This window comes from Chanodichthys erythropterus, chromosome 6 (assembly GCF_024489055.1).
Source record: "Chanodichthys erythropterus isolate Z2021 chromosome 6, ASM2448905v1, whole genome shotgun sequence".
In the NCBI taxonomy this organism is placed as follows: domain Eukaryota; kingdom Metazoa; phylum Chordata; class Actinopteri; order Cypriniformes; family Xenocyprididae; genus Chanodichthys; species Chanodichthys erythropterus.
In genome coordinates, this window is record NC_090226.1 from 2,705,852 (window position 1) to 2,730,900 (window position 25,049).

General features: G+C 35.5%; 1 protein-coding gene across 5 annotated transcripts in view; it reads left to right on the top strand.

The window, feature by feature from the left end:
* The window catches only part of slmapa (sarcolemma associated protein a), a 69,722-nt gene that overhangs the window by 18,134 nt on the left and 26,539 nt on the right, over positions 1-25,049 (top strand). For 2 of the 5 annotated variants that reach the window (XM_067387718.1, XM_067387717.1), the window contains exons 2-12: positions 5,112-5,259; positions 5,983-6,055; positions 17,910-17,946; positions 20,384-20,446; positions 20,701-20,796; positions 20,924-20,995; positions 21,082-21,222; positions 22,373-22,510; positions 22,582-22,750; positions 22,894-22,944; positions 24,955-25,017. In XM_067387718.1, coding sequence (XP_067243819.1) covers positions 5,112-5,259; positions 5,983-6,055; positions 17,910-17,946; positions 20,384-20,446; positions 20,701-20,796; positions 20,924-20,995; positions 21,082-21,222; positions 22,373-22,510; positions 22,582-22,750; positions 22,894-22,944; positions 24,955-25,017 — 1,051 coding nt within the window. Of the gene's footprint in view, positions 1-5,111; positions 5,260-5,982; positions 6,056-15,422; positions 15,794-17,909; positions 17,947-20,383; positions 20,447-20,700; positions 20,797-20,923; positions 20,996-21,081; positions 21,223-22,372; positions 22,511-22,581; positions 22,751-22,893; positions 22,945-24,954; positions 25,018-25,049 lie in introns of those variants that run through there. The other 3 variants (XM_067387720.1, XM_067387719.1, XM_067387721.1) reach the window with 2 other exon arrangements.

Sequence of the window (25,049 nt, forward strand, 5' to 3'; positions counted from 1 at the left end):
TGTCAATGTTAATTTACCAACCTAATGAAGTACTAACATCTGTTTTGTACCTTAATAATACACTGACAATCATCAAACACGGTGATAAGAGTCACATGATGAATCAAAGTTCATCACAAGCAGATTTTCCACAAGCTGAGAAGGACAACACTAACATATAGAAGGTGTACACCGTGTCATTCACACACACACTAAACACCATCATGGTAACATGCATGAAATCTTAAAAATGCAATAAACATTAATTTAACAACATTAGATGTAACATAAAACCCTAATGTACTGTTCCATTAGAAAAAAATGAGAAAAACTAAGAAACAGAGTTATTTCAACAAAAATATATCAAATGTGAAGTGTCACGCAGAGAATTGTGGGAATGTCAATTTACGTTTTTTCACTGTAAATTTTACAATGAATTATTTTTCACTTCCAAAAACTGAATTCAACGGTATTTTACCATAAAATTACATTAAATGTACCGTTAGATCTATTACAGTTATTCACTGTATATAGTACGGAAACTTTCTGTAAACCAATTGACAGTTTATCACCGCAGCATTTTTACAGTCTTTTACTGTTAAAATTACGGTCATTTTTTACAGTGTGTTTATATCATGTTTTATTGAGTTTATTCAGCATTGTGACATTAACGCTATGGTCTTTTACATTTTACACTTGTTCAGTTTACTAAGTGTAGAAACCAGCGACCTCAATAACCTCAGAATACAGTCAGAGCAACCGTTAGCAAGAGGAAATAGGAAGGAATATGCTGTGTCATCTGTGCTTCTCTATTATTTCTCATTTGCTTGCACACTAACTGGTTTTGGGTGTTTAAAGTCACCAAACAACGTTGAAGGACCGTACATGGCATCCCGCTATATTGGGATCCACCTGATGCATTCACAGATTCTCCTTCTGCATGCATTACGTTTCTGTTTTCCTGTCTTTGTTAAAGTATTTGTATTTATAAAGTATAATGCATTTTTTAATCAAAACACATGAGAGCCAATCTATGTTTTCTCCAAATGATCTGGTTGCTTATGAACAGACGCAGCACCAATGTCATTCGGTCTCCATGCCAATCTACATGTAAGACTCGAGTACAGATATCACATTTCATTCCCGCTATGATGGAGGATGTGATACCGCCCAACTCTGGCTCAATCATACAGCCAATCAGCAGCATGATGTGAAGTAAAATGCTTGTTAAATATTAGACACTCTGTTAGAGGGTAAAAATGTTCTGCGTCCTCATAAAGACAGGTTTGTAGCAACCTTGATCTCACTTTATTGAAGGAGACAACATTCATCCTGTGGCTTAACCTGATGAACCTGTTAACAGTGATGCCCACGTCGTGGCACGTGATGTGGGATGCTGGTGGTGGGAGGAAATGAATGTCACTCTTAATGTAGTCGTGCTTGACAGTGAATCTATTCATCCAGCTGAGCGAAGAAATTCAGCAGCATTCATTCTGAATGAAGGGAGTTGTACAGAGTACACGAAACAATTACTCTGGTGAAAAAAAACAAAACCGGCCCAAAGCCAGGTCTCAATGCCCTCGATGGTTGTTTTTATTATGCGTGTAGATGATCAGGGATGTTGAACATAGCAGAGTTGAGGGCTCGCCTGGTCAGCACTTAAGGATGTTATTGGTTATTTTCAGCAGCCAAAGCAAATATGTAACTTGTGTAGAGGTTACTTTTGATTGCCTTTGAGTCAACTTTGATCACAGTAAGCAATTACATTTGTCAGAGGGGTGTGCGATATTTACAAAAAAATCTTGGTATTTTCTGGGATTTTTTCTAACTATAATTAGGCAACAAAGTTTATTGTGTTGGTACCTTGGCTGGTTTTGGGCTGCTGTGGACAGCTGACTCCTTTTTTGATATTCTTCATATTTTGTACGGTGGTTAGTTTGCAGCAGTGATGGAAATTATTTTCCAATAAGTTTAAATTGATTTTTTTTTACCTTTTTATAAAGCCATTTTTTTTTACTTAATTAAATGTATGCCTCATCTTTTGTGTCAAATTCTTGCATTTAATCAATAAATTCAATTAGAACAATAAGACACAATAGGGCTGTTACCAATCAAATGAAATCAGCATCAACAAAATTAATCTTTGCAATGCAAAGGAAACATTTAGATGCATTTGCACACACTGTTTAATGCAGTTCAGAGCTGACAAATGCATTTAAACTGCAATTACAAATGCATAAATAATGTTTTGATGTTTTAAACATAAAACATTGATTATTGATATTTTGAAATTATTAAAAAATAATGAAAAGATACTTTTAATGTGAAATTAAAACCACTAGTAGGTGGCAGCAAGTCACTGTTAATGAGCGAGTCATTGAGTTTCAACTGGTTCATTCCAAACGGCTGATTCATTCAGAAACAAAGCATTTATCTGGATCCCAAGTGGTACCCTAAACCCTCACGGTCTTCTTCTGAGTCCGCACTTTCGTGATGTAACGCTGCTTTGACTGCCGGGTAAAGTCCTCTGCATAGCTCGCAAACTCAAGCCCTGGCGACTTCCGGCGACAAGAGCGACAGTGACCGTTGGCGACAGAATGTAGGCGTGTCAAGCAATGGGAGACACGCGACAAAAGTTCAGATATTTCAACTTTATGCAAATCAGGAGCAAATTTCGCGAGCGACAACCAACAGGAGTTCCCCTGCATTATGTTGATTAGTAGGGACAAGAAAATTTATTATTTGTCAAATTCGAATGATGTTTTAGTGTTTTGTTTTTTTTGACAGCATGAGTGAGTTTAATTTGTTGATTGACCGATCGTTAATCTAGTTAATTATTTAATGCACCGAGCTCTGCAGTCACAACACTCTACAACAGCAGATTGTTACTTTTAATTATTTTAAACCTAATTCCAAATTAGAGTGATTTCTTAGTTTTATATATAATTTGTGATTGCATTTTCTATAGATATGATCAGACGGGCAGTGTACCAATGACATTAGAGCAACAGCACTAGGAACGCCCACAAGTGACTTCACAGTAGGAGACTAGCGACATGCAGCGAAAAAGTCACTGACTGTGTGAACAGGGCTCAGCTGAAGTGCGCATCGAGGGCGCATATCGGCCGCTAAGGGGGTGCTCGCAAGCACCCTTCTGCAACCTAAAATGATGAATGAGACACGCTACGGTGTCATGGACTTGATGGACGTGTACACGGCAGACATTGTAAGTCCACAAGACCAAGTGTGCTATTTGGGATTCAGCCTTTCGTTGGTGAAATAGAACGAAAATAGGCAATATTGTGTCTAAAATGTAAGTCACTAAATATTGACATCTTGAATAAAATCTATATCTCATTTGTATTTATGCTGATATTTGGAGAAAAACGGCACACTTCATGTGATATTGATTGAACTATATTAAATTATATAAATATAAAAGACATACAGATGTACTTTATCCCCTTATCTTCAATATCAGGTGCATTATAAATGGTTTTTAATGGACTACATCATGCAGTGTATGCGTGCAACTCTGTGTTTTTGTAAAGTGAGAGACATACTCGATAATTTCAGATCGCACATCGTTAAAACAACAATCACAATATTATCGCAGACAATATATATTGCACACCCCTAGTGATACAGTGGTATTTTAGTTTAATTTATTATTATATTTATACATACAGTACAGTCCAAAAGTTTGGAACCACTAAGATTTTTAATGTTTTTAAAAGAAGTTTCGTCTGCTCACCAAGGCTACATTTAATTAAAAATACAGTAAAAAACTGTAATATTGTGAAATATTATTACAATTTAAAATAACTGTGTACTATTTAAATATATTTGACAAAGTAATTTATTCCTGTGATGCAAAGCTGAATTTTCAGCATCGTTACTCCAGTCTTCAGTGTCACATGATCCTTCAGAAATCATTCTAATATGATGATTTGCTGCTCAAGAAACATTTATGATTATTTTCAATGTTGAAAACAGTTGTGTACTTTTTTTTTTTTTTTTTTTCAGGATTCCTTGATGAATAGAAAGTTAAAAAGAACAGCATTTATCTGAAATGCAAAGCTTCTGTAGCATTATACACTACCGTTCAAAAGTTTGGGATCAGTAAGAATTTTTATTTTTATTTTTTTGAAAAGAAATTAAAGAAATTTTATCCAGCAAGGATGCATTAAATCAATCAAAAGTGTCAGTAAAGACATTTATAATGTTACAAAAGATTAGATTTCAGATAAACACTGTTCTTTTGAACTTTCTATTCATCAAAAAATGCTGAAAAAAAAAAAAAAAGTACACAAATATTTTGTACAATTGTACACATTAAATGTTTCTTGAGCAGCAGATCAGCATATTAGAATGACTTCTGAAGGATCATGTGACACTGAAGACTGGAGTAATGATGCTGAAAATTCAGCTTTGATCACAGGAATAAATTACTTTGTGAAATATATTTAAATATAAATGGTTATTTTAAATTGTAATAATATTTCACAATATTACTGTTTTTTACTGTATTTAATTAAATAAATGTAGCCTTGGTGAGCAGACGAAACTTCTTTTAAAAAGATTAAAAATCTTACAGATTCCAAACTTTTGGACTGTACTGTATTTTGAATTGGCTTTTAATTTACATTTCTTTTTTTCTTTTTTTTTGTGATTCTGGCATTATTAGTTTTTCTTTCAAATGTGCTTTTGATATTTTATTTTTTAAAATGTAATATTGAAGGACTTTTTTTAATATTTTAATATTGTATAACATTATTTTTTATTTCAGTTTAATTCAAATTAATTCAGTTAAGTGTTATTCATCTTATATATATATATATATATATATATATATAAAATATAATTTTACTTAATTTCAGCTTTATTTCAATTACCTAAAATACTTTTCTAAACTGGGGTGATAAGTGCATTATTATCTAGTTAAATTATAGTTTTTAGGTTTTGCTACTGCCTTAAAAAATGTGTAATAATCTGTATTGTAACAGTAAACCTGTCAACCTCTATTAAGTTCTTCCTCTTTTTAACCATCGCTCCCTTTCGTCTAGCACACTCTTCAGTGTAGTGCTGTATTTGACGCATCTGTAATCTTTCCATCTCTCCTCTGTTTACAGTTCTATCTCCAGGACACCAAAAGCAGCAATGGCACCTTCATCAACAGCCAGCGTCTGAGCCGCGGGTCGGAGGAGAGCCCTCCCTGTGAGGTGCTCTCCGGTGACATCATTCAGTTTGGGGTGGATGTGACCGAGAATACCCGGAAAGGTGAGGAAAGCCTGTTTGTGTGAAACGTGGCACAGCTGTGTGTTTGTCTGTAATGCAGGCGTGTTTGTGTACATACAAATATTCCTTTATTAAAACGTATTTGGTGCTTGACGAGTGTTAATTTCGGGCCCTGTATTCTTGGTAGCGTAACTGATTGAAAGTTGAAGTCTTTCATACAAATGCAGCCATTACATACCACACTTTTTGAAGATGCTGTAATGGCGGAGACTCAATTTCGAAACCCAAGAGCGCTGGTTGATTGCTATTCTGCATGTGTTGTAACTGAAGTACATGCAATGGGACGCTTTCACAATCAGATACAAATGCAAAGCAACTTACCCTTTCAAAATGAATGTAAGCAAACATTACTTTATAGCAGAGCGAAAGTACACAAGAATGAGAGAACCTGTTAGGAGTGCTGTATTTTAACTGGCAAGGTATTAAAATGAGCTTTTCTTTGGAAACTTGTTTCTAGTGGGTGGTGTGTGTTTGATTCATAGCATTGCTGCAGCACAAGTTGGCTTGGTCTCATCAGAACGTCAGGAAATCTTCTCTCTGGATGTTTTTGATGATCATAAACACTTGTGACATGTACGCTTCTTAGATGACCTCATATTAGTGCTTGTTATGAACATTTTTATGGCCTGTTTATGTTTGGGATAACCTGTACCTTTCTTTAACTTCATGTTATGAAAATAACTAATTTTCTCTTGTTGTTTTTAGTTACTCATGGCTGCATAGTGTCGACCATCAAGCTCTTCTTACCAGATGGCATGGAAGCTCGGCGGCGATCAGAGTAAGTCCTGTTTTAAGAGAACATTTTTATTTTTGGCTGTTTATCGTTCACTCAACCTGGTGTTATTCTTATAAGGTAGCTCGTGCTTACCAGCTTTATCACTTATAAAAACATGATGCATAAAGAATGTGATAAAATCTCTGAGAAATGAGGCTTACAGCTGCTGATTATACTGATTCAAGTGACCAAAACAACATTTGCCTGTGCTTGTTCAGAGGAAATGACATGTGGGCTGTTAGTTTTTGTATGACTGGAATTAGTGGTGGATCAGATCTTGGCTTTTATGCTGGTTTTGGATCTGTGGTTGTTGTCATTTCCTTGGTTTATTTTCTTGGTTATTTAGTAAACGCAAGTATTTACATATATAATCTAACCACATGCCACAGTGATGCTCTGTGCCTTTCCATTAAGGCAAAGTTTAGCAGGATATTCCAAATGAAATTCAGTGTAAACGGTTCATTGATGGCGTCTAAATAATTTGGACTAAGTCCAAAAAAAGTGTAAATACACAAAATGTCTGTGTAATGTTGTTTAAGAACTATAGGTTTACTTTTGTGTTCTTTTTTATAAAAGAACGAGTCTACATTATATTCTCTTTGGCACAGAGCTCAAATTCTATTTAGCCCACAATATTCTTTACAGCAAACACATATCTGTGAAATTTACAGTAAAAATGCCAGCTGTGGTTGTGATTACATAACCATAAAAAATGCATTAGCGCCATTTTAAGCTTTATAGATTTTACACAATTTGTAGTAAAAAAACATAACATGTAACATTAAATCCTCATGTACATAACAGATTAAAAAAGGAAGAAAGTTATTTCAATGAAAAAACATCAAATGTGAGAATTCTGGGAATGTCAGTGTATGCTTTTCACTGTAAATTATAAGATGACTTGTACTTTTTTACTTCGAAAAACTGTTTAACAGTATTTTATGTAAAATTGTGTGATTTTTATATCTTTATATTTTTATCAGATGTAAAGATGTTACATTTTTAAAAAGTGAGTAAATAATGACAAATTTCAGTTTTAGCTGAGCTATTCCTTTAAACGAGACCTATAATGCTCCTTTCACAAGATGTAATATCAGTCTCTGGTGTACCCAGAATGTGTCTGTGAAGTTTCAGATCAGATCATTTATTATAGCTTGTCAAATTTGCCCTTTATAGGGTGTGAGGGAAAACACACCATTTTTGTGTGTCCCTTTAAATGCAAATGAGCTGCTGCTCCCGCCCCCCTTTCCAGAAGAGGACGGAGCTTTAACAGCTCAACAACAACAAAGCTGGAGAATCTCACGCAGCCAAAATGAGGATTGTCAGTAACAGTGTTCAGCCTTACATTGTTCAAACCGGAGTCGACACTGATGGAGAGACTCAGGAAGAAGTTACAACTTTTAGACGTTTCTGAATGGTTAGTGGATAAATTTATGTAGCTGCTGTGGAGTTGATTCAACTCATCCACTAGCATGTGCTGTCATGTTCATCTTTTGTGCAAAACCCGTATGGATGCGTAATATACATAGCATACCTGTTTTCCAAACAGAGCCACACCAGGCTAACGTTTATGATTGCTATCAAATGATGTGAATGGTCTAATATTTTTTCAAAAATATCACTCAGACAAAAAAGCTCCTTTTTTAGCAATTGCAGGGTATCCAAGCTAAGGGGTTACAATTGAGGGGTTGTAATATTATAATAAGATCCTCTTCCTATGTCACTAGGGGAGAGAAATCTGAGAGGCTCATTTTTTCACATGCTTGCAGAGAAAGGCTTACCAAAACAAAGTTACTGGGTTGTCCTTTTTCACTTTTTCTGGGTTGGTAGATGCACCGGGGACCCAATTATAGCACTTCATCATGGAAAAAGTCAGATTTTTTTTTATGATTTGCCCTCTTTAAATCCATAGCAATTTTCACCATATATATTAAGGGCATTTACTGTTAACCGATTAACAGATTTTTACTGTAGCATTTTTACTGTTAAAATTTTTTGCAGTGGATGGCATTGATTGATAGCGCTTTGTTCATCAAATTGTAATGATAGCTTACAAAAAAGTGTTCTTTTTCTTCTCCGGGCCAAAAGGCCTGAATTTCATTTGAGCATGACTCACTGTGACCCGGCCAGTTATTGATTTTTGATTGGATTTGCGTGAAGTTGCACGAACAGCAGACTGTCTGAGACGAGAGATGAGCGCAGGCACCGTAGGGGTCTCGCGGGTCTCATCCGCCTCCATCTGCTCCCCGTTCCATTTCCACAGCATTAGTCTGAGTGTCACCAAATCCAGACAGGTTTTATTACATCGAAATCTAGGTATACACCAGCCAAGCGCACCAACTTTGCATTTCACCTGCATTTTCTTCATTTAGTTAAAAGCCTGCATAGCGTATCGCTATTGAACTGCCATCCTGGGTTCAGAGCCAAGCCAGTCGTCTAGTTAGTAATCTGATGCTCGGCACGGCTGGCGTTTATTATATTCATGAAGAGGGATATTGATGATCTTGTTGACGGAAGGGATTTCCTACCACCGTATGAATGCTATGTTTGACTGTGCCTGTATCATCGGCTATAAAAATCGTTTAACGGAAGGCATCCGTGAAGCAGATGGCTCTCGCATTGAATGCTTCCCTGCGGCCTCCAGTGCTGGCAGGACCTGTTAAACCAACTCACGTGGAAACAAGGTGGGCATCTGTGCCATTTCAGGAGCTTTAAAAGATTTTATGCATCTTCTCGTTTAGCATGGAAGTGCTCCCTGAATAAAGCTGACAAGGAAATCTCAGAGATCTTTCCTTTTCAAAACTCCATAAACACTGCCAGGGATGTGGGACCACACACCTTGAGTCTCAGCTGCTGGCAGACTGTCTCTAAATCCTCCCTGTGGCTCAATGCATTAATGACTGTACCTTGTTTCTTTTCACTAACTCCCTCTCTAAGGATGGGTCAGTGATTGTTGACTGGTTTAATAATTGACTATTTCGATAGAGATGTCAGCTTCCGTGTTTATCTAGAATGAAAAAAAAAAATTGTATATAATATAAAATGTATGTTAAAATATAAAATATAACAGTTAGAATATTTATAATGTTTGTAAAATATACAGTACAGTCCAAAAGTTTGGAACCACTAAGATTTTTAATCTTTTTAAAAGAAGTTTCGTCTGCTCACCAAGGCTACATTTATTTAATTAAAAATACAGTAAAAACAGTAATATTGTGAAATATTATTACAATTTAATTCTATTTTAATATATTTCACAAAATAATTTATTCCTGTGATCAAAGCTGAATTTTCAGCATCATTACTCCAGTCTTCAGTGTCACATGATCCTTCAGAAATCATTCTAATATGCTGATCTGCTGCTCAAGAAACATTTAATGTGTACAATTGTACAAAATATTTGTGTACAATATTTTTTTTCAGGATTATTTGATGAATAGAAAGTTCAAAAGAACAGTGTTTATCTGAAATCTAATCTATTGTAACATTATAAATGTCTTTACTGACACTTTTGATTGATTTAATGCATCCTTGCTGAATAAAAGTATTCATTTCTTTAATTTCTTTTCAAAAAAATAAAAATTCTTACTGACCCCAAACTTTTGAACGGTAGGGTATAATGCTACAGAAGCTTTGTATTTCAGATAAATGCTGTTCTTTTCAACTTTCTATTCATCAAGGAATCCTGAAAAAAAAAAAAGTACACAACTGTTTTCAACATTGAAAATAATCATAAATGTTTCTTGAGCAGCAAATCATCATATTAGAATGATTTCTGAAGGATCACGTGACACTGAAGACTGGAGTAACGATGGTGAAAATTCAGCTTTGCATCACAGGAATAAATTACTTTGTCAAATATATTGAAATAGTACAGTTATTTAAAATTGTATTAATATTTCACAATATTACTGTTTTTTACTGTATTTTTAATTAAATAAATGTAGCCTTGGTGAGCAGAAGAAACTTCTTTTAAAAACATTAAAAATCTTAAACATATAACATATAAAATACCAAAAATAAGTCTTTTTTTAAAACATCGGCAAGTAAAATGCTGTGTTTATATAGAACTGTCTCTTTACGACCACAACAAACGGGACACTTTTCAGACGCGCATTCCGACTTCGTCTCAGCGCCAGGCGCAAGTCGAATGGGCGCGGAAAAGGTGCAGGTGACGACGAGGGAGCTTCAGTTGAAGATATTAGATGAGATGTTCTCAGGCTATGTCGGTAAAACTCAGAAAAATTAACACAACTGTCCAATCAGCCGTTATTCTGTGCTTGCACAAATTGCATACACAAATGCGCCGGCGCGCGCTGCATAATTACTTCATAGCTTAAATAAAGTGCAAAAGAAACTACGAGCAATGACCGTCGTTATTCTGTTGTAAGTTAACTCATGAAATTACTAAACATGCGATTAAAGCTGCCTCAAAACTGTGCATGCATTTATTTGTTGACATGGTTTTAGATTGTTATCCAATTTGTTGGCCTTAAAACGTCTTAAAAATGCGCAGGGAAATCTAAATTTTCTCAGGGGAGCATGCCCCCGTACCCCCCTAGTAAACTACATTTTCCGACCTCTGTAATTATTAAACCCTGCGTACGCACAGATTATATTCTATCTACTGAAATCTGAGGTAAACGTGCATTTCTCCAAATGTGAGCACTTTGGACTTAAAGTTTGTATGTTTTACTATCTAAATAATTGAAATTATGAAACATATACAGTTTAACAGCAATTTATTAAAAGTTTAACAAAATGACATTTTTAGGGCTCTATAAAATACTTATTTATTTCTCAAATTCATTTTATTTAAATTTTTTTTTTTTAATTAATTTTAATATTTCTGGATTCCATTTTAATCAAAAACATGTCTAATTAATTGAATTAATAAAAAGCAACCTAATTTATTAATATGTTTACAATAATAGGGCCCTGTGAAATGTTTTTTTTTTTTTTCTTCAGAAATTCTGTGCTGTGTATTTTAATATTCTGGTAATCAAATAAAGGCATAAAACATTCATTTATTTTTAATCAAATGAAATTTAAATATTTTTAAAAAAAATTTAAATATAATTTTAACAGAGGTTTACTGTTAAAATTAAAACATGGATGAAAAATTTTGTGATTATTCCTTTAAAAGTAAAATCTTAATTATTGTAGTATTATTTTTAATTATTATTATAATTAGTAGTAGTAGTAGTAGTAGTATCGCATTAAGTCATTCATTATACTCTATAATAGTAATACAATAGTATTACATAGTGCTACAATAGTAATAAAACTTGTCACAAATTAAACCGAACTTTTATTTTGACGGGTTGCCGTGAAGATCTTGAGGTTTCTGTGTGTATATGATATGACAGTATTTTTGGTAAAATTCTCAGGAAGTGACTTTCAGAGCAGCTCTGGAGATATTTATGTGTTCATGATGGCCGACGCTGGAAAAAAACTTATTTCTTCAGACAAAACTGAACATATTTTTTTTTTTACTCTAGCTTATGATGCTAAAAATTACATTCTTGTGTTATACGAACTGTGTAGTTGCACCACTGTCCCATCTTTGTTCTCTCTGCTCCCTATTTTCTCTTCCTCTTGCCCTGTTAAGCAAACATCAGTTGTGTCCCATGACTGCAGTGGAGCTCCTTGGCCGAGCTCTCGACCCATTCACATGTTCACATCCAGCTTGAGGTATTTATAGATGCCACACGCGTCTAGTTGTTGAGCTGTTGCCTCTGGAGCCCAGCCAGACCAGAGATGTATGTTTGGGGTTAGCGGCATGTGTCTGTGCTCTTCTGTTTATTAGAAGATGCAGTCGAGGGATTGCTGTACGTGTTTGTGGCCAGGGCTTTTACTTGAAGTTTGTGTTGAGTGAGGTCAAAAAGGCAGCCTGAGAAATCATTTCTCTGAGAGCGTTACTTCCCACTAGCCGGCTGAAATTCTTTCCAGCAAGTCGACAAAAGACATCTGCTTAAGATATCTCCCTGCTTTTTGAGTTTCTCAGCACAATGTCTTCACTCTTTCCACTTGATGATGTTCGCTTAGCCTCTTTCAGGGAGATTTGTGTTGTTGCTCTGTGAGTAGGGATGGATAGATTTATCAAAGGAGATGTGATAGTCATCGAGGGATGGGTTGCTGGCTGCTGATTGTTTTTATTTTCCATCTGGAGGGCGACAGATTGAAATACTGGACAGGGTTGTCCTGTTTTCTCTACTGGGTGAACTCTCACCATTCTCTTTCCCACTGTAATTGATCACAGATTTCAGCAGGAGACCAGAACCAGAAGTGGGACATTGTTTCCAGTTTACTCATAGAGATTTTGTAATGGATTTCCAATCTGCCAATCACACTTTATTGGTTCTCTTGTGAGTCATTTAATTTCTGCAAATGCTATTCTGCTCAGTCCAATTTTGTTGATCGCTTGGTTTCTATTTCGGTATTAATCTCATCGGCCCAAACTCCTGCTTCTCAAAGCAGTTTGATACACATCAAATACATTCTGATTGACTGTAGTTGTCATTCACAAAAGTACGGGTCAATAGACCAATTTGGAGCAGATGTCACAGTTGCGTCACTTGCAGCTGCGTGCGCATGGTGGTGGCAGAAAAATAGCGGTAACAAGTGGAGGAAAATTGGCAAAATCCATAGAATAAGAGAAATGTTTTGTTGTGCCTTTGGATGTCAGAATCGTAATGCAAAAAATGTCTTAATTTTTATAGAATAGCTTTTTATTGAAGCTAAATGCAGACGTTTGTTGCAAGTCACAGACTGGACTGATGAAACCTGCGATGATGAGTCTACTATTAAACCATGAATTTGACGTAAACCGTAAGTCTACATAATATTCACATATGCAGTTCATAGGGGACATGCATACATAGCAGTTACAGGATAAAATAATATTTAAACCTGCAATATAGAACTGTCATTTTCTGCCACAGGTAGGCTCCGCCCACAAAAATGTCATCGCTGTTTGCAAACACAAAATAGGTCTATTGAGATCATCAGTGTGTTTACATGCACTCTCGTAATGCGATTATAATTCGATTTTGGCAATATTGTGATTAAACTTCACCTTGTGGAAACGCAATACTTCGATTAAAGTTATGCAATTAAGCTCATAATCGTAGTAAGCATAATTGCATTAAACTAGGTGGTGTACGCCGATTTTAATCACAATATACAGGGATGTAAACGGCTTAATCGCATTATATTGTGGTGTTCACACAATTTCATGAATGAACTCCATGACATTATTCTGAAGTTCTCTCTTCACCAAATCACTGTCAACACAGACAATGCGACGGCAGCAAACCGGGCATTGCGATGTTCATCACGGCGCCAAATAATATCCAGTATGTCCATAATTTATGTTGAATTTGAAGTAGATTAAAACAATGGCCTTTAACATGCATACTATATGCCTATCTGAGTGTGGTATAACCATACTTATTCTGCTCGAGTTCTGCTCGTGTCATGTTAACATCTTGCTACATTAAGGCCTTACTCTGATTATGAGAAATAATCACATTATTGGTGCACATGTAAATGTAGTCCATGTGCTGTAATGAGTGACTGATTTGGTTGATGGATTGGTAGGGTGGATTATAGTCTATATATACATTTTCTTCATGAGCTAGATATGTGGTGCTATGCATCTGTATGAGTCTCAAATTAGTTTTTCTAAATGGCATGTAAAGAACAAACTGTGGTTGGTAATTTTGCATGTCAGTCAGCCTTGACAGTGCCATATTAATAGTTTTAATCGCTAATCCTGGAGGATAAAAAAAAATACTCAATCAAATTCAGAGTGTTTTCCATGGCTCTGTTGATATCTGCAAGCCTTCATAAATTATCAGTGAGCCCATGACTGCCATATTGAAACAACCACCTCAAACAATGGTGTGTGTGTGGCTGCAGGCTTGGAACAGGAGGGTTACTGTGACTCATCTCTGGCTTACATAAACACACACTCACAAGACACAGTGCCTGAAGCTCCTCACTGCTGCAGTGGGAGATGTTGCTATCATGAACGTTCTGAACTTCAAATTAACAAATCAGAAATAGATCTTTTTTTTTTTTCATTTTCATTTTATTAGTTTTTTTTCCCCCCATCCATTTGTATAAGTAGCCCCACCATATCGGTATCGGCCACTATGTGTTCATTTTTAATGTTGTCGTTATCACCCGATAAAGAATTTCGGTATATTAAAGTCAATAAATAATGGATTATTTCCTCCAGCTGAGACACTTCTGGTGTGCACTGTTCATCATGATGGTTTTGAATTACTTGAAATATGATTGGAATCACTTTGAACATGTGCAGCGCAAGTCTGTCATGCAGGTTACATAAAAATATAATGAGAACACTACTTTAAAACAATGTTGTGAATTATTTGTACACCCGTATTTTAGCACGTTGTTACAGGAAGAATGTATCCACAACGAGAGTTATTCATCCTGACTAGCATCTAACTCAAGTTCAAGATCGATGGGGTGTTCGCATAATTATGCATTTTAATTTTCTATATGCAAGCAAAGTTGTCCAATGACTTGTTTGCAGTATTTAGGCATTCGTTTTTTGATAAAGAAAGTTGGCCAAACGAGTGTGAAATTAATTTTAAAACTTAGACTGGTTCAAACTAGGCTACTGTACATGTTTGATTTATGTTGAAGTGCTTGGCACATGGTTTTGGTTTTTGGCTCTCAAAAATTATATAAACATTTGTAGAGATACACAATATATTGGCCACAATATCGGTATTGGCCGATATGTTCATTTTTAATGTTATCCTTATCAACTTTATTTAAAAATAAAGAATAATATCTTTATCAGTACCAGCCACATTGTTCAAATCAGTGCATCCCTAAAAGTTTGTATTTAGATTTATCGGCAAACATATAGGTTATCTGCTTTCAAATATAAAGAAATATCGGTTATCGGTATCATCCAAAATTTTCATATCGGTACATCCTTAAAGATTTTGATTTATTGGGAAATATATCGGTTATTGGCTTTCAAATATGAAGAATTATTGGTTATTGGTATCGGCGCATCCCTATAAAATTTGCACAGTACACATACTATATATACTGCTCTATACGGTACAGTATGATTTAGTGTGGTTGTATGCTGTTCTAAACATAACCTTTGTTTGCGTAATGTGATGTGCCACTGCTATAAGGATGTTTGTGGATCACCATTGCATAACTGTATTTAGTTATGAACATCCCACAAGCGCTATCTTCCCCCATGTCTGCTGGAATGCTCTCCAACCCGTCGGCTTTGTTTCTTTGCATGAGTTACTGAGCAGATGCCATGGGGCAGACAGCCAGGGGATCAGGTTCTGCTACTATTGTCCCGCCTGAGTTTCACTGCGTATGAAAATTGAAGGCTCTTCAGATCAGTTTGGAGCTCTGAGGGACTTTGGAGTGTTTTATTTCAGAAGAGTTCGGAACTATCACATGACAAGCACTTGAACTTTGACCGCTGCCTGTGGGAGAGGCGTGGATGTGTGTTGAACTGTGTGGAGCGGACAGAACTGCGCTGTTTTGGTTTTGCACAAGCGACGAGGATCCAGCCATGTTATCAAGTGGCTAAAGAGAGCATGACAGCATGATCTTTTGCAAAGTGCCTGAAAGAAAATATTAAGACCACAGACATGGAAGTGAAGACCGCCAGACATCTGCTGTGCTGATGGATAGCTTACTATAAAGTCTGCTTTTCCTACGCTTCAGGTAACAAGACATTTACAAAAAGAGGGATCGGCAGGCTTTTGAAGGAATGACGCAGTGCATGTGGGAAAAAATGCTTGAAATCTGAATCACATCCAGCAGGAAATTTTTATATGGGTGTGTTGAGGCCTGAACTATCTCTACTTTTTTCTCTGTACATGTTTTATAATTCACTTATCTGGATAACAGGTGTTTAAGGCTGGACATTTAATAATTAATGTACTGAAAATAATGTGTGTTTGAACAAGTCCTGAACACACGTTGAATATGTTTTTAAATATATCAGCCACAATATCGGTATCAGTTTTAATGTTATCGTTATTGGCCTGATAAGAAAATTTGGCCGATATATTAAAGCAGATTAAAAAATTGATTTATTTCTTTACTTCAGATGCGCACTGTTCGCAATGATGGTTTTGAATTGCTTGAAATATGATTGAAATCACTTCAGAAAGGAAAATACAGTGAAGTGCAACATGTACAACACAAGTCTGTCATATAGGCTACATAAAATTATAATGGGAACACTATAATTGTATGCTTGGGACATGGCTTTTTACAGGCTCTAAATGTAGATTTATTGTCCAATATATTGGTTATTGGCTTTCAAATGTAAAGAATTATCAGTATCGGCCAAAATTGTAATATCGGTGCATCCCTAAAATTTTCGGATTTATCGCCAATATATCGGTTATCGGCTTTCAAAAATAACAAGTTATCAGTATTGACCAAAATTTTAATATCGGTGTATCCCTAAAAATTTAGATTTCGATTTATCGGCCAGTATATTGATTATCGGCTTTCAAATATAAAGAATTATCGGTTATCGGTATCGACCAAAATTTTTATATTGGTGCATCCCTACTTAAAGCCCTATGAAATGGCTTGATGAATGCAATTTGCTTTCTTCTGTTGACATATTTCCTGTTCGAACAGGAAGTTGGTGAAGGGTACATTTCAAATGGCTTGTCTTTTTCCAAAAGAACTCATCCTTTCCCAATTTATTCCCTAAAAATGTTGATTTCGATTTATCGGCCAGTATATCGGTTATCGGCTTTCAAATATAAATATCGGTTATCAGTATCGACCAAAATTTTAATATTGGTGCATCCCTACTTAAGACCCTATGAAATGGCTTAATGAATGCAATTTGCTTTCTTCTGTTGACGTATTTCCTGTTCCAACTGGAAGTTGGTGAAGAGTACATTTCAAAGGGCTTGTCCTTCCAAAAGAACTTATCCTTTCCTACTTTATTCCCATAGTCATGCAAAACCTGTCAAACATTACGGAAATCACAAATTACATGCTTTGAAAACTTTTGGAAATGAATACAATTTTAAAGAGCATTTTATTTGACAAAAATGTGTGTACCTTGCAAACAAGTATACAATATTTTGTCCAGTTACATATGTTTCTTTTTTCATCTTATAAATGTTTGCTCAGAATGTTTTGTCATTATGCATGTTTTTCTGATTTTCCTCAAGGTTTATGGATTGTCAGGTGGTTCTCCAGACTTCATTCAGTTAGATTCATTTCACAAAGTCTCAGTGAGCATTTCATATTCTGTTTCTGCCTGTTCTCTTCTTCTCTAGAGCTCAAAGTCCATAGGTATCACTGCTGACCTTTTGAACCCACAGCCTATTTATGTCATTTAAGCATAGGAAACTGGGTTTAAGTGCAGCTTTGCCAACTGGATGGCCGAATGTGGCGTGACTTGGCTGGAATCAGTCAGCTGATATCTAATGTTTTGATTAACAGCATGTCTGTGATTAATAGCTTTGAATTTTTGTCTTAATGAGTTGTTGACTTGTTCCTTTTATGGGCCATATCGCAATACTGCACATTACCTTATATAATGTTACAAAGGCTGTCATGTTTTGATGGGAGCCAGGGTGATTATAGTTAAAAGCTAAAACTAAGTCAAAAAAAAAAAAAATGGGTAAATGAAACAAAACCTGTTTCACAAAGTTATAAAAGGGCTGTACTGTAAAAGATTAACAGTGCAAAGTTGGATCGGTTGAGTGAGTCTGCTAGCAAATATTTGCACCAAACTTTCCTCATGCATAGTGTCCGTCCCGATCTCTCCATAAACCATTAACAATCTCTTTTTCTCTTCCAGTGTTGTTCCAGCACCACTGCCACTGGCTATTGATAAGGTAAGCGCTCATGACTATTTTCTTTCGTTATGTATGCAGAATGTCAGGTTGTTTTTCTCCAGATTAAACTTGATCATGAATGAATGAGTTCCAGTTCATTATGTTCTGTATAATTGTGTCTTTTGGATGGTGTCATCTCAAAGAAGCTTGTGTTATGAATGCCATTGATTTCCAAGTCCTTGCTGTTGCTAAAGCCTTGAATTGACACCAGCAAGCATTATGTGCTGCTATCTGAGGTTTCCATGCGGCTCTTACCGTATGGTGTATTTGTGAACAATCCTGGAGGAGGTCCAGATGAAGTTAGATAATGCAGTTATCCTCTCATGCCATCCTCTGTGTGGGATGCCTCTGTGGAGCTTTAATAGGGAACAATTTATTTGTGTGGCGAATCATTCCCGGCAATGCACAGAGGTGTCTTTCTTTAAAAGTTTTAAATATATACTCATGCTTAATCACATTAGTGCTTAAACAGAAATCTAATAGCATCTTTCTCTTAATGCTGTTTCCATCAAGTTCTATTACTGATAGTATGTTGAGATCTTAGCCACAATAGGGTCAAGCTACATCCCAACTTGCATAATATCTATAGTGATTAATTTAGTGAAGTGCACTATAACGTTCAAAAGTTTGGGGGTTACTTGTGACATAAGTGTATGCTGATTGATCGAACGAATGAATGTGAAAACACCAGCTCCTGCCATTTTTAAAAAGACATGTACACAGCATATATTTACTCCACGAACAACTCTACAAACATGGAAAACGGAGATTGATGGACCTCTTAACCTAGCACGACTTTGAGCTAGACTGTCTACTTTCTTTGTATAACAGTTCTATCTAATAACGTATTAGACAGGACAGTTAAACAGATCGTAAACTAATGAAAACGGAGAATGCGAACACTGTATGTTCTCATCGCCATCAAAATAAACTTCAGAGTTCCTACTGGCGGTGCGAAAGCAACTAGGAAAATGGCCCTAGGGGAACATTTGTTCTCGGGGAACCGCCCTGGTTGCTAACTAAGTTAGTAAAACAACATATTGCGAAAGCCCCCTATTATAATAACATGCATATGTTTACTTTTTTATTTAAAGAAGAAACCAAACCAATGTATAGTTGACATTTGAGGCTTAATGTTATAGAAAAGCAATACAAAAATTCAGAAAGAGTGTTTTCAGCTTTTTTTTATTTTTACATAAAAATATGACAAGCATTTGCTTGAAACAATGGTAAAAGCTATTCAAAACATTATTCAATGTAACTGTGATAATCGTAATTATTAATCGCAATTACAATTTCAAGGGAATAATCAACATTGTCATAATCGTGCAGCCCTAGTTTAAAATAACTGTTTTCTGTTTGAATATATTGTAAAATGTAATATGTGATCAAAGCTGAATTTTCAGCATCATTCCTCCAGTCTTCAGTGTCACATGATCCTTCAGAAATCATTCTCATATGCTGCGCAAACATTTCTGATTGTCATCAGTGTTGAAAATAGTTTTTGTCTAAACTGTGATAAGTTGGAGGAACAGGATTTATTTAAAATAGAAATCTATTAGTAACATTCTGTTTTTACTGTCACTTGTGATCAATTTAATGTGTCCTTGCTGAATAAAAGTATTAATTTCAGTCAAACAACAACAGAAAATCTGATCCCAAACTTTTGAACAATTATGTATGCATACTTTTTGAGCTAATATTGCTCACAACCTCTTACGCTATGCAAAACATTGAGTTTGAAGATTCAGTTTTTAAATGTTGGAACCTTAAAGTGAATTAATAATGAATGTTTGGGGAGTGTTTCAAATTCAGTTGTAACTCGGGCAGATGGATTAGGAAAAACAATCAGCAAATGACATCAGTGCACTGATGGGGCCTGCAGAATGATGACATCATCTGCATCTGTGATGACAAAATCATGCATGTGTAAATCAATGAAGATGGTGTAGAAAGACTGGCGTCCCCCTTAAACCCCATGAATGCAGACCTGTCAATGTCACGTCCATTTCTAGATGCATATAGCGCTTCTATATCTGACGGCGGCATCTGACCCTGTCAATTCAAAAATACTCTTTCCGACTTTCTCTCTGCTGTGGGAGTGTCTCGTCATGTGGATTTAATAAATGTAACTCAACTTGAGTCACGATTTCACTATTTGGATCATTGTGGTTACAATATGAGGAACAAGGGACCTATTCAGCTAGACTGGGTTAATTCAAGGTTATTTGCCAGTTTTCACCTTTTCAAAAGATGTCGTTTTAGTTTCTCTTGGTGAGACTGAAAACTGCTTTTGACTGCGATGATTCAGATGCATCAAGGACAACATGTGAAAAGATGCTCAATAGATTCAAGGCGTTTCGTTGAGGCACACAGACCTGAGGTTGTGCAGAGATTTATATATTTTTTTCACTATTTTTTTCTTTCTGTCATGCAGGTGTCCGCAAATACACCCAGTATGTATTCTCAGGAACTGTTTCAGCTCTCCCAGTACCTGCAGGTATGGAACAACACTGACCTCTACAGGCCATCTGCAGACATTAAGTGTCAAAATGCAAAGATGAGATGTTTGTCCATTTTATGTACTGGCCTTAAAATGTAATATACAGTATTAAAGGCACAATATGTATTTATTTATGTATACACAATATGTATCTCTTTTGTTCAGTTTGTTCAGAAAATCATTAAAAATATTGAACAGTGGTGTATATATTAGAGATCAGATAATGTTGATGATCTGTTTGTGTCCTTCAGGAGGCCTTACACAGAGAACAGATGCTGGAGCAGAAGTTGGCCACTCTGCAGAGGCTGCTGGCCAGCACACAGGAAGCATCAGAGAGCAGCTGGCAGGTACATCACACATCGCAATTAAAGAGGAGTCAATTATTAATTATTCAATACAGATGAATGTTTAGTAGTGCTCAGAATATGTAATGCTTATGACATGATAACAAGGCCTGTTTATTGGTCTTTACAGGCTTTAATCGATGAAGACCGGTTACTCTCTAGATTGGAGGTGATGGGGAATCAGTTACAAGCATATTCAAAAGTAAGGCCCGTGTCTGCTTTGAGTATTTGGAATATGCGCTCACAGAAATGGACTTCCTGTTGCATCACTATATGCTGTCTCCTCAGAACCAAACAGAAGACGGTATCCGAAAGGAGCTTGTAGCCTTAACAGAGGACAAACACAATTACGAGACGACAGCCAAAGAGTCCCTGAGGCGGGTCCTTCAGGAGAAAATCGAGGTGGTCAGAAAACTGTCTGAGGTGGAGGTAATAAATAAAATATCTTTTATTGATTATGCAAAAATGAAAGAGCCATTTTAAAACTGATATTTATAGTCTTAATACCGGATTCATTTACCACACACACACTGAGGCACGCGTGACGCTCGCGGTGCGAAAAGTCACTTCGTGAGCATTTTATCTGAGAAAAAACTTATCAGCATATCATAAACACAGAAACTCAAAGGTCAACCTGTCAAAATAAAAGTTTAAAGGTAATTGTGACAGGAATATATTATAGTTGTACAGTAGAATTTAGCTATATCTCAATGTAATAATAATACTAACACTAATAATAATAATAATAATAGTAATAAGGAATAATTATTTTTAAGGAACAATCACAATTTTTATTTTTTTTTATTTTAGCAGTTGTGCAGCACTTTGTTTGACAAAAAAAGTTTAATATCATATGATTAAAAGATAAATTAAATTGTTTTTAAGCTTTCATTTGATTGCCAGAAAAATTAAAATACACAACACAATTTCTGAAAAAACAAAAACATTTCATAGAAATTTTATATATATAATAAAATATAATTTTTAATGTAATTTTTTTGTTGTTCTTATGAATTAAATCAATTAGACATGCTTTTTGATTATTTACATTTAATTAAATCATTAAAATGAAATTTAATGAGAGAAAATTTAAAACAGAAAACAGAATTTGGTAAAAAAATAAATAAAACTGAATTTGAGAAATAAGACGTATTTAATAGGGCCCTAAAAATTTAATTTTTGTTGATCTTTTAATAAATTGTTGTTAAATTGTATAGGTTTCATAAATTCAATTAATTAGACGCTTTTTAATTACTAAAATAGTCCAAAAAAATACATGTCAACTAGCAGTGTTTGTAGACTGTCTGCTAAAGGCACATTATTATGATTTATATGGCTTATTAATATACACACAAATCTTTAGTCGAGGGCAGCCCTAGATTTATTTTAAATGCAGTTAAATTATAGAACAAATGTGTATTTTATTATGTTATATAAAGGAGTATGCAAAACTTAGAGTCTGTGCATATAGATTTTATCATGGCAGGAGGTTTTAGATGTAAAGCATCATGACCAGTTATATCCATTAGCCGTTTTCCATTATATTTGTTTCAATCAGCTGTCTGTTATTGTGTTGCAGAGGAGCTTGAGTAACACAGAGGACGAATGCACACACCTGAGAGAGATGAACGAACGCACACAGGAAGAGCTCCGGGAACTCGCCAACAAATACAACGGAGCCGTCAATGAAATCAAGGATCTCACAGAAAAGATCAAGGCATGTCTATCATCACCCACGGTTGCACATTAAACCTGTTAAATTGCTAAACCCGCTACTTATGTGTTTAGTTGGCAGAGGGCAAACACGAGGAGCTCACTCAGAAAGGCCTGAACGAGAAGAAAGAGCTACAGCTGAGAATCGAAGAGATGGAAGAGAAGGAACAGTCGCTTCAGGCTCGAATCGAGGCTCTGCAGGCGGACAACGACTTCACGAATGAGAGACTAACGGCGCTGCAAGGTAAAATACACAATCATGCAGTATTACAGTACTGGACTCTCGGTTGAGAACGGTGGAGATCTATATCACGGTAACTAAGTAAATGAATGAGGAGGAGCATCTGTCAGTATAGAGCTCAAAATCTTCTCGTTGTCGTTTTCCAGTCCGGTTAGAACAGCTGCAGGAGAAAAGCATAAAGGAAAACAACAGTTTAGGTGAGTTGGAGACGCATGCGTCTGCTAGTGTGCTGCTAACCTTGCATCGCCTCTTTGACTAATTCAGCATGGGAGTTCGCCTTTGGTTGCCTATTTTTCTTTTCTTTTTTTTTTTTTTTCTGTCCCTCTTTGTCTATCCGGCTTTGCTTTCATAACGACCTGTTCTGTCTCGAAGGCCTTGATCTTTTGCACCGAGCATGTGTGTTCATGTCGACGCCTGTGTGTTCAGTCTAGGAGTCTTACTTAACATTTTCCCCCCTCATTTGGCTGTTTGTCACTAAGTTATCCCTGTGCACTTGTTTAATTAATCCGTAAACGAGGGAAGTAGTCTGAGGAAAGAGTCTTAGTGTGAGCTGGTTGGCCTGTTTAGTCATTTATACTAGATGCTTTCAAGTCTTTTTGATTGATTGATAAAGTTCTGAATGTTAATTCTGCTAGTTGATGTTTAATTAGGGTTGGCACTAAATTCTGCAGGAAGATTGGATACCGTTGGTGTCTATGTAGTCAGTACACAGCAAGGCCACTAGGGTTTAAAACAGAGCCCAGAAATCAAGAATAAATATTCCAAAACACATTTCTAGTATTATATTCTCTGGCAGAAATGAAACCACTATTCTACTCTGATGTGGTGCACCACATACCACAAACATCTTGGCAAAAACATTCCTCTTATTGAACTATCCTTTTATCATTAATTTCCATGAAACGCACTGATTTCAGAAATTATTAGTATAGTGTAGCATGGGTTTTTTGCTTCAGTAAGACCCTTGTATGGAACATCAGCCTGTGCAAAGCCAAAATTGACTGAAAACTTCAAAGATGGTGTCGTTTTGCATCAAAATGTGTGGTTGTTAAACCACAAGTGATGTGCATGACATGATTGAACAGGAAACTGACTTAAGCATTTGTAACAGGGCAGCAAGATGCAAACTATATGGGGGAAAAATCCAATTGCTGCTTTTCTAATAAAATTGCTATTGCAATTTAAAATGCAATATTTATGTATTTTTATTTTCTTAATGAAGAGTTACAGGCTTTCTGTGCTTGTTTGCACAGTTTGGCCGAAACATTGTGATTATCTATATGAAAATAATAATATAAATTCAAAAGTTATAAGATACAATAATATTAGAAACACTACTATTGTAATTAGGGATGTGCAGCGATTAATCGTGATTAATCGTTTGCAAAATAAAAGTCTGTGTTTACGTAATATATATGTGTGTTCTGTGTATAATAATTATGTATATATAAATACACACACATACATGTATAAATGTAAGAAATATATGCATGTTTAAATATATAATATATATATATATATATATATTATATATATATATTTTATATTACATATAAATATAAATGTTTAATATATAAATATAAAACTTTTTCTTAAATATATACATGTATGTGTCTGTATTTATATATACATAATTATTATACACAGAACACATATATATATATTACGTAAACACAGACTTTTATTTTGCAAACGATTAATCGTTGCACATCCCTACTTGTGATTCACTGCAAAAAAAAAAAAAAAATCATGTATTTTAAAAAAATAATAATTGTATTTTACAGTTCAACTATAAAATTACACTGCTAATATTTATGGCTGTCTTAATTTCTTTGTTTTCAAATGTTAAACCATAGAGCTTTTATTTTGAAGATTTATCCCAGCTAAATTCAGTATTTCTGCAACTTGGTGGAATGATCTGCAAAAACATCATCCTTGATTATCAGACCCATTTGTCACGGTGTCTGTTCTAGTGGTGACAGGTGAATGACAGGTGTCAGTCAATCTCTTCAGGGCAGTGAGGCGCAGGTCCACGAATAGCTGCAGTCTCCCGTCTGTGTCCTTGTCCCGCCCTCTGCATCTCTGTTCGGTTCCGTCTCGTGTTGTATCCTGTAGATCTGGCTTATGTTTTTTAATATCATCTGATGCCCCTCGATGTGTGGTCCATTTGCTGTTCATTTAATGGAGGGTTTTTCTTTCTTTGGTAGACCACTTTCTTTTAAAGAGTGGAGGAGACTGCACTTTAATCCAACAGTACATTGAGTGTCAATGTGAGTACACAGCATTCTTTCCAAAGTCTTCC